This window comes from Setaria italica, chromosome III (genome assembly GCF_000263155.2).
Source record: "Setaria italica strain Yugu1 chromosome III, Setaria_italica_v2.0, whole genome shotgun sequence".
In the NCBI taxonomy this organism is placed as follows: domain Eukaryota; kingdom Viridiplantae; phylum Streptophyta; class Magnoliopsida; order Poales; family Poaceae; genus Setaria; species Setaria italica.
Genome location: NC_028452.1, coordinates 5,061,393 through 5,079,462, shown reverse-complemented (window position 1 = coordinate 5,079,462; position 18,070 = coordinate 5,061,393). Strand labels below are relative to the sequence as shown.

Genomic DNA, 18,070 nt, shown 5'->3' with positions numbered 1-18,070 from the left:
ATATCAAGATTCAAATTTTACAATCTTTAACCAATAATTTAACTATCAATTTTTTATTTTTATAGTAAACTTTATATGACTGGATTCATAATCAAATATATCATACGTTTATAACCATAAACAATATAATATAAGATAAATGAATGGTCAAAGTGTAATTAGAAGATCGTGTCCTATAGTTATGATATTTTCGGTGAAGCTGTACTTTTGTAGTATAGAATGAACGTACATGTCGTTTAATTTTGGGTTGCATTTATCCATTTTATTCTTAATAAAGCCTGCGCATACACTATTAACAAGAGCTCAAACACTTGATTGCGGGGACTTTTAACTAGTGATTTGAGGAATTTTCAGACTAACAATCTAATTTCCAGAAGTGGATAAGAAGATAAAACACGAATAAAACAATGCATGATATCAAAGACTTTCGATAGTGTTCTTTTTTCCAAATGGGTGAGGTATGGTTCTTGTTGATAATTTCTTATCATTGGCCAAGGGTTCTTTTAGTCTAATTTACACCAAGAAATTATCGAGACCAGGAAATCATCACCATTTCTCCCCTGCCTCCTAGTGAGATACCATTTGGTAGAGGGATGCTCTGGTTCATCATCAACTCACAAGTCACGAACCACTCTCTGCCCGCGCCACATCCCAAGAGCCACCACTTTCCTCTCAAGATGGGTGGGAGGCACACTTCGGATTGCATGGATGGTGAATGCTTCCAAAAAAGAAAAGATCGCATGGATAAGCTGCACGTGTGTTGTGTGTTTTTCTTCATTATTGCAAAGAAAAATATAGCCACAATTGCACAGATATCTTTCTACATCCTGGAAATTAGCCTAGTTCCCTTCTGCCAACCATTATGGGAGGCAACCAGCTGCCAGCCAGATTACCCTGTTCACTGTCAATCATTATAAGTACGTACTAATTTCCAAATTTAATGTTGTATAGTGCATATCTCCTTAATTTCATGCACGAGTTATTACTTGCTTTCCAATCGCCTAACTCTTGCTTTGGAGAGCAGGCACACACAGATCCAACCACAACAACAATAAGAAGATTTCATAACGTACTCAGAACTTAAATATATACCCTTAGGATATAAAGTCAAAAGATATGTCTCTCAACATTACACAAATTGTTCCCGTAAAAAAAAACATTACACAAATTGTGTTGCCTTTTATAATTGACTTTTCGGGTGCCAAATACAAAGAATAAGGGGCTAATTGGAATGTGTATATCAAAAGGGGGGAGGGGGCAAGGAGGGTATGAATTTACGGGAACAACAGACATGTACATACTGATCAACAGCATCGGTGAAGCATGCCCCAAGTCTCCCTAAAAGAGCTACCGCACATTCATCCGAAGATAAGAGGAAGCAACAGGGGAGCTCGCCGATCCTCCTATGTCCATTTTCTTATCTTCTTTCTTCCTCACAGGCGTGGAGCATTCATTGAAATCGAGCACCCGTCCTTCTGCCTGCAGAATAAATCAAATATTGAGCTTTTGAATAATAAAAAGAGGTGCCCCACTGCTTGGGATTCAGCATCCTGTTTCAGTCAGTTACTTGTGTGCTTTTCAATCAAAGGCAAGTCTATAAAACCTCATAAGCCATGTTTGTTTTCCACTTCACCAAATCTCAGTTTCGTTTATCTTCCTCAAAGGTGAAGGCATAATCTAAGCCACGTGAATTTAGCCAACTGACCTGATTGTCCACGTCCACTAGAATTTGATTATGCACACAACTAATGTGTAAATAGTGAATGGTCACGTCTGAGAAATGCATTGGTTGGTTCATACCTGGAACCCCAACTCAAAAATTTGAATGCAACCATCAAAGTATTCAGATGGTGCTTTCAATTAAAGAGTGTGAAAATAAAGGAATACAAGGAAGAAACAACAGGACAGGTGATTTATAGGAGGTCCGTAGATTTCTCCCTATTTCATTCAGTTACTTATTTGTCCTGATTTTGACCAAGTGGAATTCAAGTTTCTGATCAGTTTAAGGCTCAAAGTAATAGGTTTTAGCAATAGTATATTCTGAACATTTTGATTTAGCAATAATGAGAAATAGCAAGTTAGGTCGGGAGCTTACATACCATGAGTTTGGATAGAGATTTGCTTGTTGCAAGTTCATTCTTCCAAGCTACATTTTCTATATTTTCTTTGTCAGAGTTTTCCTTGCTATGTCGTTTCCATGGGCTACCACTTGCCAGAACCTCATGCGCTTCCTCTAGAGCAGCAGCACTCTGCTCATTAATCTGCTTCACCAATCCTAAGGCATCGACCGATCTGCTTGCTGGGCTCATGAAGTACGCATCCTGAAAGAACAATACAAAATAAAGCAGTCATCCCAGTGTGACAAATAATAATATTTCAAGCACACAGTTACTAATCCAGACAATATGGTCCTTCTCTGAGGCATAGCAAGTTAACAGTACAAGAATTAAAAGCACCAAAAGAATCAGTTTCGAAAGTATTGGAATATTGCTTGCGATAAAACCTGAACTTAACAAAGATTAGGAAGATTATTTGTACGAAATCCTCGAGCAGTAGACTGTAGTTCAAACTGAAAATTCCTAAAGCAATTCCCTCATCCAAAAACTCCCTAAATGAAATAATTACCTTGAATGGTGTGAACAGAGGAGACTTCCATGCAGAAGGAGATTCTAAGCCTCTTTTAATACCTGGAGTGTCAGCCAATCTGACAATAACAGCTAATAAGAATCATGATTGTATCTATGTAAAATTGTGAAGTCTGTACTCATATTATCATGGTAATTGACATTGTCACAGGATAATTAAAAATCCAACTGTACATTTTTACAGTATCAATGACTCAGTGAAACAAGGGCCGATAGTTTAGTTTGCAGTACTAAGTACCATTGAATGAACAGTTTATAAAATTTGATCATTATCGTCGTTAAACTAACCTCAGACCAATGGGGTTAATTCTAAATGAAAATAAAGAAATCTGAAAAGAATTTCAGGACATCATTTTAAAAATTTAGTGGACTACCATTATTAATAGGGAAAATCAATAGCTAACTCAATCATGAGGAAATTGTGATTTGAAATGTCTTAAAATAAACCCTGAAGCACCCAGTTTAGAATTTACACCAGGTTAAACAGTGCTGTGGCTCTATCCAAGGTGGGGAATATTCTCACAATTCAATGCAATTTGTACAAAGTTGGGAGAAAAAAATAACAAGTGGTTTTTTGCTGTACAGGAGAGAACCACATGGTTTCTTGATGGTAGCCAAAAAATTGAACATATATTTCAAAGAGCACTGATGATTTGATTTGCAACTACCAGCTGCATATATTAATAGCGCAAACTTCAGTATTTGTGAATCAAACATTAACGGAAATTTCTCACTATGGAAAACATAGAAGAGCATCCGACTTACATGTTCACATACTCATACTCTGCATCAATGAAGGGTGCAGATTTATCTACAAGAAGTTCAGATGGTTTTGATCTAGAAAATATTATGTCTTTAGAGTTGGACAAAGCCTTTGTGCTGGTATTTAGCCTCTGACTTTCATAATTTGGAGCATGCTTAGGAGTATTTTGGTTGTCGACACTGCTCTCAGTAAGAATCCCTGCAGAATGCTGCATCAAACCATATAGACTATCATAAGACAACAAACACAAAGATGCATCATAGCAAATTGTATTTCAAGATTATGATTGCGTGCATTTCAGTCTAGAAACTTTATTACTAATAACTGAACTTTTGCCACACTTCAAGCTAACATCAAGATCCTCCCACATGACTTATATGGATTGTTACTTGTGTAGTTTCCCTGGAAACCAGTATTTCTGTAAAGAGAGATTATACCATTGTCTGTACCTCATGATAGGTTGGCAAGGTGGGCCTCCAATAAAGGAAATCCATCACTCGTGAGGCCTAAGACTTTTAATGTTTCTATCCTTGAATAAACTATTATTGAGTATAAAAAGATAACTAGTAGAATGAAAGTATGTATTAAACTATTTGTGGAACATCTCTTGCCTTCTGCGAAATGGTTTACCTTTGCATTGCCTTCATTTTCTCCCTGATCAGTAATTTGATCCAAATTTTCTTTGTTTTCTTGAGAAAGCTTGAGCTTCTTTTGAAATGCAGATCTCGGTGAAATTAAATCAAAAAAATCATCAGGGATATCCATGAAAGACTTCCCTATTCTTGTAGAGGACATTCCTGACCTCCCACAATCCTTTTCAGTATTTGATTTCTTTTCATTTCTTATATCAGGACTAGGAGATGAGAGATCCCTCGGACGTTTTTTCATTATGGACGGGGTGCGTACGAAACTTTTGGCAGCATTTTTTAGCACAGCATCAGGACTGCCATCACGAGTTGGGGAGCCCCACAATCTTACTGGAGTAGGGAAGTTTAAGGATGATCTCATCAGCTCTCGAATGCCAAGAGGACTATATTCTGGGAGATCGCTAGAGGTTACAAGCTCGCAGCTGACAAAGGGAACTTCAAAACTTGAAAAGCAAGGAGGTTCATAGCATAAAGCTCCGGCATCCTCCTTATCGCTTAACACAGTGTCACCCTGACTTGGTAATGCTTCTTCTCCATTGTAGGCTGTAGGCTCCAAACATGATTGGTCAAGATCAACCAGTTGTTCCTTTTCAGGTTCTGGTATGCTGTCCATAGGTTCAGAAGTCTGGTTTCTGTCATCTTCGGTGCTGATGTATGAATTTTGACCAGGATCACCAGAAGCATTGTAGCAAGTTTTAATCTCCAAATCTTGGCAACAGTGACTTGTCTCAAATTTGACATCAGATGCATTAGAAGCAACATCTGAAAAAATGAAGGACGGTGGTAATGATGTTTCAGAACTCTGATAATACAAATGGTCGCCCATCATGGTTGCAGGTTCAGATGTCTTCAATGGGCAAAGTGGCACTGAAAAGTTGCTTGCAGGTTCAGATGTCTTCAATGGGCAAAGTGGCGCTGAAAAGTTGCTTGCAGCTTCAGAAGAATACACACCTGGTTGAATGGAAATATCCTGCCACTGTTCAGGGTGGAAACAGTTATCATTTTTTATGCTCACTTCACTCATCATATTTATGTTATGCTCACATTCAGAAACACTAGGTAAGATGGGAACACATGGTGTTACAGCACACGGTATTAGAGATCCTCCATCATTTTCTAAATTGTGCATAATCTGTGTGTCCTGAAATTGACCTGCAAGCTCACTGGATGCCTGGCTATCTGTAATCACAAAATTGTTTGGCACTTCATCTATGTCAAGATGCAAATCCATTCCTTGAGAAAACTCTTGCTGCAAGTGTTTATCCAAATCCATTCCTTGAGAAAACTCTTCCTGCAAGTGTTTACCTTGATCCATGTCAGAAGTGGATAACTGGTGATGCATATCAGGTAAAGCAGAAGCAACATTGTCAGCATTAGTGAAACCATCCTGGCACAATGATTCATGCACGTTTAAATGAGATCCCAAAGCCACATCAGTTTGCTCCTCCTGAGAGCAAGAACCCTTCACAAACGATGATTGACTTAACTCTGTCGAATCTTCCACCTCCCGACAAACATTAAAACCACTGTCTTCACTAATTTGGTTGGTCATTGCAGATGAAGAATCAACATTTAAACCACCAGCAGTGTATTCAACAGGTGTTAGGCCCTGGAATTGAGCCAGTAAACCAGATGCTCTGTATGAATCGACTTTCTTCTTCACCGAGCTGTGCCAATGATTTTTTATTGCATTGTCTGTCCTGATAGGATAAATGCAAACTTGCTCATCAATTTCTTTGTATTATAATATAGCTCAATATTCTCTAACAGGCTGATTTAGTGATGTACTTGTTAGTAAGTAATTGAAATATAAATCAGGCTGTTACACTGTCATATTGCAATGGAGTATCACAAATACCTAGAATATTATGTTATTTTTCCATTTGACACGATCTAGTACTCTTTTCTAGTTTAAAAGAAGCTGAGAAAAGAATATTTACCTTCCTGGTAAAAATTTCGTCAGTTCAGCCCATTTGTTTCCATAAGTTTGATGAGCATGGATAAGCTTGATTTCCTCTTCTTGTGTCCACGCATCCTTGTTGATCCCAGGATTAAGATGATTATGCCACCTAAATAAAGATATCATATCAGAATGTTTCATGTCAGTATTTATCTCCAAATCAAAGTGGTTTGTGTGATTGCAGCTATCAGTTTGCAATACATAAGCCCCAAACAAAGAATGCACACTCAAAGAAACAAAGTCTAGGCATGCCATTTCATGAAATATGATAAATAAATCTTTCTTGAAACAATGCCATGTAATTTCAAGAGTATCCAACCACAAAAATGCAGACAATATCATTGGGACTGTTAGTACATTAGGATGACTATTGTTCAGACTTCGGAGAATTTATATGTGTAGTAATGATCATGAGAAGTGTGGACACAATAGCTTTACTACTGTATTTCTAATTTTGCAAAAAGGAAAGTTCCCTCTAGTTAGTGGGGCACTCTGGTCAATTGCCCAAAACCATGACTCCTATTTTTCCATAGAAGCCACACGACGAACACACAAATCTTGTCCCAGCACTTGCATTAGTAAGTTTTGGAGCTGATACTACACTACTAGAAGTATTTTCCATGCCATACCTTTCCCGGCATTGCTTTCCAATACGTCCAGGCAGAGCTTGGGCAATGGTTGACCATTTCTTTGGCCCAAGTTTGTTTACCATCTGAATAATGATTTCATCTTCCTGAAAATAATAATAAAAGAATCATCTGGCATGTAATTTAATTCGATAAAATAACCTTAGATGAGATAGTTAATGTATTTTAAGAAAAGTGAAACAAACCCAAAATGGAAAACTGAAGAACTTACTTCTTTGGACCATGGCCCTTTAACAAGTTCAGGGTTCAAAACCTTCTGCCACCTATGCAAACATTGTACATCAGTCCTACCTGGAAAACACTCAGCTGGGAAAAAAAAAAGTAGTTCGTCAAGCACTAGCCTCAGATAAACACAAGAAAAAATTCTCATTGATAAGCAAGGGGAAGAGGATGGAATAGTAGCATGACAGGTGAGTCACATCATTGTAAGCAATTAAGCTTGCAGTACCATCATTGACATGAGCAGAAATGGTATAACCAAAAAATTCAAAGAAAGTTGTCTGTAGCTGGTGTCAATTTCTTGAAGTAGGTCAGTGGAAAAATGGAGTAACACAATAACAACAAAATAAAAAAAAGTATCTAGCATGTACACAATCCATGAGCATCAGGGGCAATGTTTTGTATCGCAGGTTCAAATTATTACACTATAAAGATTAACAAGAGGGGCATATCTAGTTTAATACTGTATTTGGTGCTAAAGTGCTAACTCTTCTATCCAGAGCATCAAGCTAAGTTAAATATTCTACAAAAAGGTGGTACTATATGCCATAATACAACATTCCCTTTTTTTTTAAGATCTGGACTTCTGATGCAAATTACAAGCAAACAACAAGATGCATGATAGCAAACCAAGTGAAGTGCCATTTTGTATGGTCAATTTACATTTGGATATTTTTATACTTAAAAAGGAATCCACAGTCTGTAATGCACAAATTGAGAAAAGAGAACAGACAACTTTGCATCAGCGAGAGAAAGTACCTATCTTTTTCCAATTTTTCCCTTTGTAAGTTTCAACAGCTTTGCGAAGTATGTCATCCTACAATTGAGAAGCATATGTGCCCATCAGACCACACCACTAGATAGACAAAATATGGTCTAACCAAATGTAAGGCCATCTTCAACACAATAACACAGAGCAATGCTTAGCATGTAAAAAAGAACATCAAATAAATCTTTAATTTCTGTTGTATGCATGTCACTGAACCAACTGTCTATAGTGTTTGTTGTAAATGAAAATAAATGCAGCAAGGGGTCAATCAGGACAGTAATCCCTACATATTATCAACTATTAATGTCTGGTGAGAAGTCATATATCTGTATGATATTCATCTGCTGTGTGCATAGGTACAAATTATCTTATAAAGAATCAGCGTTTAGCGCAGCATTCCTCAAAGCTACCTAAGACTAATAAACGAATTTAGGAAACCAGAGTGCAAACTTTACCTCTTCTGCAGTCCAGTTTCCCTTCGAGGAGCGACGTGCTGGACCAGTTGTCCTCCTGAAGCATGAGATAAATGTATAAGAAGGGATATGCATAATGTAAAACCAGATCAGTGGTTCTATAAATAAGTGGATGGACATTTACCCATTGGGCAATCGCCCCTTTTGAGGTTCTCTGCTGACTGCTCCATCAGGAGGAACAGCAGGAGCTGAAGCCTCCGTGCCCTTTGAAGCCATTTGCTTTTCACTCGTCATTGTAAGTGAAGACTGAAAACTCAATCCCCACTTGTAGTAAAAAGCAATGGAAGGGCCCAAAGATTCATCACAATGTCAAAATCCCTCGAAGGTCTACAAGGAGTTTTTTCACATGGGGAGAAGCGGTCATAGTCTGCCAAGAGGGTAAACGGAACAGAATTCAAATAATGTAAACAAGAAGTAGGAATATTCGAAATTACAGCAAGGGAGACACACAATTCTGATGGTACGGGGAACATAGTGATTTTGCCAAGACAGACATGCAGTAAAAGCTAACCACAAGGTACCAACTTTTTGCAGTGAGAAATTAACAAATCCGAAGTTGCCTAGATTTGAGAATTCTAGAACACGGACAAGATACGCATCTACTAGGCAACAGCAAGCATAAGTCTTTCAAAATTCCCGCAACATCCTCCCAGTCCCCACACGAATCCAATCCCTCTAAGGCTCTGCTGGTGCACCGCCAGTGCTATCGCCATTGCGCAACCCCAAAGCCCCCAAGCCGAATCGTCATGGCAAACCCATCACCACAGGCCGCTTCCTCCAGAAGGAACCCGTCGCTCACTCCCCACCAACTTCGCCAACCCTTCCGCCGCCGCGCGGAGCACGAAGCTGGGCATCAGAACGCCGCGCCGCCGGGTGACCCTGGGCGCGATCGGATCGAGGGAGCAGGCAGGGCGAGGAGAGGAGAAGCCTCACCTCTCCGGGGGCGCGGCGCACGCGCATCCGCTCCGCTCCAGCGGCGACCGAACCGCGCCGCCACCCCGATCCGGCCGCCGCCCGCGGTGCTCCGAAATCTCGAATCGCGCAGGCCAAAGGGGAGGCCTTTTCCGGCGATTTTTTAATAGGAGTAAAAATGGCACCTGCTTCTTCCGGGCTTGGGAGGTTCAAATTTCGGAATTCGGACGCTGCCAACGGACGGGGAACGGTTCCTCTGGTTAGACTGAAAAAAGTCACTGAGGAGCCATCGCCGTCGGACCGGACGGCGCGGAGCCCTATTTCCCAGCGTTTAGATGAGCCATTGTGCTCTGTCTAGTTTAAGCCGGTTTTAGAGAATTAGAGCGGCTGCGATGTTATAATCTGCGAAACGGGTGGATCTCAGCCGTCCAAGTGGTGGATGCAGCTGCCGTTTCAGGTTTTTATCAAACGCCAACCTGTTCATCACGATTAGTGAGAAGTTGGAGGCCTTTATCACCATTTTTTTAAAGGAGAAATGTTTGCCCAGCAATAGCTGGGTCATAATTTATCCGGCAGTAAGAATGGCAATTGGGATGTCAAAACTCACACAAGCACAATAGACACATTCCAGCTTTATGGGCAATGAGTTCCTCTACCACTTTAGGGTTCTTAGCACTAATATCTTTTCCATAACTTTTTTAATATGAATATATCCTTGACCTCTCTAAGCTTCACTTTACTCGGAAGTTTAAATTTCAGAGGTAAAATAATGAATAGGTGAGATAAATAGTAAGGAGCGGAGTGAAAAGGATGGTTGTGATATCATACCTCATAGAAAAACCAGTGAATACAAGCCACATGGGGTGATGGATGCAACTCCTTCAATGAATATAAATACTAAATAAAGGTGATCGACTATTTACTATTTAGTGTTTAGAATAACGATAGATGCTTCAATGTTTTTCAAACACCACTTATGGGTGGTTACCCAAATCATAATTATCCCATAGTGAGAAGAAGAATAGAGGTGTTAAAATCTTAAAAACCATTGGATTTGAGCCATTCAAGCAATAGTTGGGGTTTTTCCGAGTGTTAATGTTTGGATACCTATGGGCTGTTCATGGACTCATGGTTACCCGTATAGCTGTCTGTTGACGCAAAATTCTGACGATCGTGGACCCTGCATCACCACATGAGGATTTGGGAGATCTGCTTAACTCCAGTGCAGAATCCAAATCGGCGCGCGTGGTGTGCGCGAGCGTGCCAGTCAGTTTCACCATTCAACTGACAAGGAGATGATAGTCGTTGTGAAGTCCGAGGCAACCGGTCGATCGGGCCGATATAATCCTAGCACAATAGCAATATGGTGCAACAAAATAAATCATGACAAATATATCGGCTGTGAAGCCAATTCCAGTAACTTGATGAATGTGAGTTATTCATCGGCCATCCAGCCGATTTAATATAATTTTACAATAACCATCAGCCATACGGCCGATAGAAACACGATGCTGTTGAGTTGTTGCTCCACCGTAGCTAGAGCCACAAGCTGATGAGATCTAAACTAACGTCACCACCAATACTATTTAGCAACGATGCGCCCGATAGTTGCAGTCTAAAAATATTTAGCAGGACGTTAATTTGAACCCCGCTAGCCGATGAATCCAATCACAACGGAACTTACTCCCAACAACACTCGAAGGATGGCCAAGATCAAGATGCAACAGGCTATTAAAAATAGATCTATCGTCTATTCCGACAGAATTAATAACAATTAATATGTCGTAAACGGCAAGACGATAGAACAGATAAATATCAGCCGAATGCAAGTTTAATCAATGCGAGATAGCTGGTGAATACCATAGATCAAGACAGAAGCGATGCGCCGTAAGTCAAAGATCCAAGATACTCGATAACTGGTAGATGAAACTAGACGAAACCACAGCGATGCGCCCGGTGATTAAAGCCTAGAACACCTGTTGACGAAACTTGCAGCTCGCTGGAGATCGAGGTTGATGCAGCTCAGCTTGCTAGAAGGAACTCGTTGAGAAACTACAATACTCCTACTCCTAGGGCAAATGGCGTGAAGCCGAAAAGTAAAGGTAAATATGTTTGTTTATTGATCGTGTGATGATTTTACAATGACCAGAGGTGCATATTTATACTCTGAACTAACAATTCCTAGAAGGAACCGTATCAAAACTACCTGATACGAAATATCTAAACAAAAAGAAATATTAAGATACACGGACTCTAACTTTCCTTATGTAAGTCGTAATTAATTAAGCTTCCTTTTTCGTACTGCTATCAGGTGCTATGCATGTATGTGCCAGATTTTTCCTTGATCAACTCACATATTGATTAGGACCTTCCAATATATATACGCATGCAGAGACTAGTCGCATATGACACCGATGGCCTCATATTCCGTATTAAGGGATTCGATTAAAATCTGGTATCAACACAGGCCCCCGGTTTCGGAGTATGAAGGCTTCATGTTCCGAAACTAATTATAGAAGTCCGATGATTCGGTGTCAACATAGGCCCCCCAGTTTCGGAGTATGAAGGTTTCGTGTTCCGAAACTAATCGTAGAAGTCTGATGCTTGTCTTCAGAGCTAATGACGTCTGATTGCAATATCTAAAGCCACGTCGACTCCTCTTGAAATATAAAGAACACCATCGGCTTTGCCAGCAGTAGAAACAACAGATTAGTCTATTGACACCAAAACTTGGTGCAGTAACCAGCAAGCTTTTGTTGTCAACACAGGCCCCCTAGTTTCGAAGTATGAATATTTCATACTTCGAAATTAATATCCGATAAATTCTATAAGCAGCCGATACTATTTTTCTTGAACCAATCAGCCGATGCAATTTTCTTTATTTGCCAAGCAGTCAATCGGTCGATACTATCTTTTTTTATTGGTCATTGGCTCGGAGGCCAATATGTATATAGTTGGCCGATATTATTTTGAACCAAGCCGTTGATACCATTTCGCTTGAACCAGCAGCCGATTTTTTTTTAACCAAGCAGGAGATCACAGACATAGGCCGCTCTTCCTCGTCTACTTTTATCTATTTCCTGCCTGGCGGCTGAGGTGCCCTTCGGCTGCTCTTCCTTTTTTTTCTTCTTTCATTTATTCATTTGCCAATCAGCTGGAACTTCCATCGGCTGGCTGCTCCCTTCTTTTTTTTTATTTCCAACTGGCTGATGCTAATCGGCCGATGCCTCTCTGTTTTTTTTTCTTTTAATTCCAACAGGCTCGCGCTAATCGGCCGATGCCTCTCTCTGTTTTTTTTCTTTTAATTCCAACAGGCTGACGCTAATCGGCCGATGCCTCTCCCTATTTTTTTTTCTTTTAATTCCAACAGGCTAATGCTAATCGGCCGATGTCTTTCTCTACGATCGGCTGCTGTTTTTTTCCTTAATCAGCCGATACAACTCCAACCGATCCCATTTTCCATCACCTGATGCAATTTCCAATTGACCGATCCCTTTTAATTTTTCCAATCAGCCGATACAACTGTCAATCTGCTGATGTATTTTTTTATTTCTCTCTTGTCCACCCGCTGGAGCTTTTCCCATCGGCTGAAAAAATGTTGCATCAGCTGAAAAATATTTCTATCGGCTGAAAAAAAATATTCCATTGGCTAAAAAAAATAATTCCATCGGCCACTATGCTTGCCGATTATATTCCATCGGCCGATGCTTGTTTCCTTTGGATGATAAAAAAACAAAACTCCATCAGCTACTATATGCCCAGCCGATACTTGTTTCCTCTGAACTGGCCGATATATAACATCAGTAAGGAATGATGGTGTCGATGTTGTATCGGTTTCCTCCGTAATTAATCTGGCATCAAATTTATCTATACAACGTGCAGATCAGCTTTCTGTACCATCGGCTCTTCTGGTTGGAATATTATATTGATTTGAATTAACTCCAACAAGCCGATGAATACTCATTTGGTCGATGAACTTGATACAGCTGCTGAAGATGCTTTTTTATTGAATAAAAATGTGAGCCTTATAACCGTGTCCCACCGGACGTGCCAAAATGTGTTGACGCAAATCCTGGCGGTGGTGGACCCTGCATCACCACATGAGGACCTGGGAGATCTGCTTAACTCCAGTGCATAATCCAAATCGGCGCGCGTGGTGTGCGCGAGCGTGCCAGTCAGTTTCACCATTCAACTGACAAGGAGATGATAGTCGTTGTGAAGTCCGAGGCAACCGGTCGATCAGGCCGATATAATCCTGGCACAATAGCAATAATGGTGCAACAAAATAAATCATGACAAATATATCGGCTGTGAAGCCGATTCCAGTACCTTGATGAATGTGAGTGATTCATCGGCCATCCAGCCGATTTAATATAATTTACAATAACCATCAGCCATACGGCCGATAGAAAACACGATGCTGTTGAGTTGTTGCTCCACCATAGCTAGAGCCATAAGCCGATGAGATCTAAACTAACGTCACCACCAATACTTCTAGGTGAAACCATAATGATGCGCCCGGTAGTTGCAGTCTACAAATATTTAGCAGGACGTTAATCTGAACCCCGCTAGCTTGTCACATCTAATTACCGTTTCCTTCCACTCACCACGATAAAAAAAATGCTATTTATATAGAAAGAAAAGTTATTAAGGTTTGAATAGGTGATGCATGAAATGTCACCGCTCACATGCTATGTCCATATGCTTATAGAAAAGAAAATGGTATAAAGATATGAAAGGAAATATCATGTTTTTTCTCTATTATTAAATCTTTAGTTGATAAACGATATTTCAATATTCTTTAATCCGAAAATCATGCCAGCTCGTTTGCAACTCGATTTTCCGTTCTTATGAAGCTTGAAAAACCCCAGGTAACTTATGTCGAAACATGAAACTTCAGATGTTTTTTGTTGGGTTTCAAGCACAACTATGGAGAAAGGAAGACATCTGTACAGACAGCTGGGAACACGGGAAGCCTTTTGGGCTTTTGGCGCCAGTTCCAGTATATTGGGCCAATGGCGCTGTAGTGAGTGAGTGAAGAGGAGCACATGAAGGTTTTCGGCCCATACCTTTCTTGTTAGCCCATTGGGCTCGAGACTTCGGCCTTTTCTATCGCGAAACGGGCATTTCTTTCTGATCACACACACTCACTTCTGACGACGGTGGTGTAATCCACGGCCCTCCTCCCTCCAAAAGGAAGCCCATTCCCAAAAGAACACAAGCGTGCTCATAGAGAGAGGTTAAGCTCCCCTAAAAAAAGAAGAAGAAAAACACAGAGAGAGAAGTTAAGTCAAGTTCCCAGACATGCCACATATGATCATCAAGAACGGGAAACAGAGCCACGCAACTCATGTTACCAGTCCCAGGCTAGCTTTTCATGAACACTGGCGATACATGCTCAAGCTCCTAGGCGTGGATTTTTTTTGTTTTCTAAGGAGGAACTTGGTGGCTCAAGTATTACTGGCTTACTGCCGTCCACCACGCCACGCCTTCGGATGAATGAAGAGAAAATTTTCTTGCTCCAAAAGCAAGATATTACTGTGGCTGTCAAGATCGGCTGAGCATATCCAAGGAGAAAAAAAATCTGCACTTGCCGTGCTGTTCCATGCAGATGCATTTAATGAACGCTGGACATTTATTCGCAGTGAGTACAAAGAAAATGTGCCCTTGTTGTTGCTCCACGGAGAGTGGCGCCACTCCGGCGTTTGCTGTTCGGGGGTCGCGCAGCGGATCCCGACGCGGTTGCCAGACGCGAGCGCGTGAAGCGAAGCAGAGGCGAGTCGCGGTCGGTCATGGGCAGCCAGCATTCCGCCCCATCCACCATGCATTCCGCCCCCTGACACGCATGGCCCACGCCGCCAATCACGTGGTGGGCCCGCCGGCCAGTGGCAGCTTGACATCCACGTGTCCGTGGTGCCGGGTGCCTTTTGTCCGCTCCGCTTCCCTTTCTTTCTCCGGACGATTCCGTCACGAGTGGGCCGCGGATCTCAAGTCCCTCCAAACCGAAGCCACCTCCGAGGCCACTGTACCATGATTTGTGCGGGCCCACGGGTCCGTGAGGGTACGTCGCGGATGCGTAGAGTGCGCGTAGCTTCGCCGCGACGTCCACGGATAAAAAAGCAGGAGCCCGGATTGAGAGGGGGAAGACGCGTCTCGAGGACAGAGAAAGAGAGAGGGAAGGAGCATGGCGAGCGTCAACAAGGGCAGGGACTCGGCGAAGGCGGCGGCGGGCGGGGCAGTGGGAGGGGGAGGGGGTGTGGGGATGCCGGCGGCGGAGGTGGAGCAGGTGTTCCGGCGCTACGACGCCAACGGCGACGGCAAGATCTCGGCGGAGGAGCTGGCGTCCGTGCTGCGGGCGCTGGGCGCGCCACCGGGGCCCGGGGAGGTGCGCCGCATGATGGACGAGATGGACGCTGACCGCGACGGCTTCGTCGACCTCGCCGAGTTCGTCGCCTTCCACTGCGGGCCCAGCGGCGGCGCCGGCGCCGGGGAGGGGCAGGAGGACGCCACGGAGGCCGAGCTGCGGGAGGCGTTCCGCATGTACGACGCCGACCACAACGGGCTCATCTCCGCGCGGGAGCTCCACCGCGTGCTCCGCCAGCTCGGGGATAAGTGCTCCGTCGCAGACTGCTCAAGGATGATCCGCTCCGTCGACGCCGACGGCGACGGCAGCGTCAACTTCGACGAGTTCAAGAAGATGATGGGCGCCGGAGCCAGGCGCTAGCCGCTAGAGGAGGAATTCGAACCAGCCAAGCAAGACCGAGCTAACAAGTACCTGCTTCTGGCTCCATGACTCCAATCCACCCTCCAAGGTTTAACTAGTTCCTGCATACGTGGTTTACTTAGCTAATGAAGATTAAGCTTAATTGGGTAACCTGCAATCCAGCTAAATGGCCTTCAATTTTAGCCTTTCTTTTATTTAGTACTCCGTAATACTCTACTACCAGTAGCGAACACGGTTTTAGAGGCACTCTGATTTGATGGTGAACAGGGGAAGCGATCTTGTCGTGTAAAGCAAAGGTGTGACCTTTTACTGCTTTTGTGTCTGCTCCTATCTGTAATCTAATTGACTAATCACTGCTTTCGCTCAAGGAGGAACTTTAATCCCTTTGTTTAATTTGCCGAGGGCCAGGTGTAGATGCTTACCCTTCACTCAGACCTGAAAACATATTGCTGTTAACTAGTATTCCAGTATATGCACACAATCTGAATGTTTTCTTCAGAAAATCCATTTGATCTGAGCTATTTTTTAATGTCTGTGGTCCATAGCTGGAGCAAATTTTGGTTAACATGAGACTGACGAAGATATTATATTCCCTAGCAGTTCAATTTTTGATGAAATTAAACGACAGATTCAATTCATGATTTTCCTTTTTCTAGCTCTGTATGGCTTGTAAAGCTCTCTGCTATTGCTGAAGCTTCTTTTGGAATGAAGAAATTCATATGATTTTGAAATGTTTTCAAAACCCATGTTCAAGTTCTAGCATGTTTCCCCCTATAACATAGAAATTTCTTGTTTTTACAAAGGAATTTCATGTCAGAAAAGGTTGATGTTATGCACAAATTGGAAAGGGTCGTAAATAATTTGCTTTTACTGGAGCTCCAGCACATGAAGATGAAGCCTTTAATAGGGACAATCTGGAATATTACAGTCTTTTAATTCTGAATTCAGTGTTTATGAATGTGGTCCTTCATTCGATTTGCCTTCACCGGCTGATCTGGCTTCTCACTGTAAGTCAGTGGGTGCCTAAGCAAGTGTCATTTGAGATAGTCAGCAATACAAGCGCCATTTCACAAAATTCTCCATCATTTGACGTTTGATGAATTATGCATGGGAAGCTACATAATGATCCAGCAAACTATCTTCTGCCAAGTACGCCTAGTTGTGATGCACAGCCATCTCGAAAGAGGATTCATGCGTTTTCATTGAATTTCTTGTAGTTCAATTTGTGAAAGGTGAGTTTTGGTCTAGTTTCAGCATTTCAGGGCCTCCGCGAATAAAGTTGCCTAGCACAAATTCGATTTGGACCAGTACTGGGAGAATTGGGCCGGCATTATTGTTGATGCCACGTGGCCACCTCTTGAGCTCAACTCATCATGCCGTTTCTTGAATCACTCACATCACAGATCAAGCAAGCTTTGTTTCCGGTCATTAGGTTGATCTAAAACTCGTATAATTGAGCTAATTTGTATTGTAACGTTGATATCTGGTTTCTGGTCCATGTCCGTTCTTGGTTCTTTTCGTGGCAATCAAATACTACCTATATTTCAAATTGTCGACCATTTTAATTTTTCTAAATACATATGTTTTACTTTATATTTAGACCTAATTTATATGTATATGCGTAGCAAAAGATAAGTATTAAAAAAAACTAAAACGATCTACAATTTGGGACGGAGGAAGTAATATTGTACAACTATTCTTTTCAAACTAAGGGCCTGTTTTCTTGCAGTTGCTAAACTTTAGATGCTAAAAGTTGCTAAAGTTTAGCATCTAAAGTTTAGCCAAACCTGTTTTCTTCCACTTGCTAAAAGGCATTGAATGAGAAGGTTAAAGACATGTTTGCCCCTAATGATTGCTACCCTTCTTTCTCTCTCATCTCACTCCTCCCTGGCGCCATTTTTTCTCCCTCCTCCCTGGCGCCATTCTTCTGTCCGGTTGAACTGCTCTTGGCGCCAGGATTTCCTTGGCGCCATTTCTTTCCTGGCGCCATTTCTTTCCTGTCATGATGCACCTTCCTGCCCATTTGTTCCATTCTAGCGCCGTTCCTACTAACGTTGCGTCGATCAATAAAATGGAATGCCACGATGCTGGCAGCTATTTTTTTTTTATTGAATCAAAAAATTATTGTGCATCCCAAAAATTACATTATTACAACAAAAAAGTAAAGGATCCTATGACCTATTGAACATCCATCGGCTATCCAATCCCGAAACTGGTTCATGCTTTGATCTCATATCATGTTGGGTAGCACCTTCATTTGCTGAGATGATGTCCTCAGAGTGTAGCATCGTTTCTTCATCATCCGCATTAT

At 41.8% G+C, this 18,070-nt stretch overlaps 2 protein-coding genes across 4 annotated transcripts; one reads left to right on the top strand and one right to left on the bottom strand.

Moving 5' to 3' along the window:
• Positions 1–1,060: 1,060 nt before the first annotated feature.
• On the bottom strand, positions 1,061–9,350 carry LOC101754038 (transcription factor MYB3R-1). Of its 3 annotated transcripts, none has more exons than XM_004960590.4 (12): positions 9,221–9,350; positions 8,248–8,490; positions 8,106–8,160; positions 7,641–7,698; positions 6,874–6,968; positions 6,645–6,748; positions 5,996–6,124; positions 4,039–5,755; positions 3,411–3,616; positions 2,626–2,704; positions 2,100–2,321; positions 1,061–1,479 (listed from the first exon to the last, which is right to left on the bottom strand). In XM_004960590.4, the coding sequence occupies exons 2-12, from the start codon at positions 8,355–8,357 to the stop codon at positions 1,348–1,350; spliced, it is 2,907 nt and encodes a 968-aa protein (XP_004960647.1). In that variant the 5' UTR covers positions 8,358–8,490; positions 9,221–9,350; the 3' UTR covers positions 1,061–1,347. The 3 variants fall into 3 exon arrangements, with proteins under 3 accessions (XP_004960647.1, XP_004960645.1, XP_004960646.1); XM_004960588.4 differs by having other exon boundaries at positions 9,057–9,343; XM_004960589.4 differs by having other exon boundaries at positions 8,248–8,450; positions 9,057–9,343.
• Positions 9,351–15,118: 5,768 nt separating this feature from the next.
• On the top strand, positions 15,119–16,264 carry LOC101753620 (probable calcium-binding protein CML18). The gene has a single exon (XM_004960587.4). The coding sequence runs from the start codon at positions 15,220–15,222 to the stop codon at positions 15,757–15,759; it is 540 nt and encodes a 179-aa protein (XP_004960644.1). The 5' UTR covers positions 15,119–15,219; the 3' UTR covers positions 15,760–16,264.
• The last annotated feature ends 1,806 nt before the right edge of the window (positions 16,265–18,070 follow it).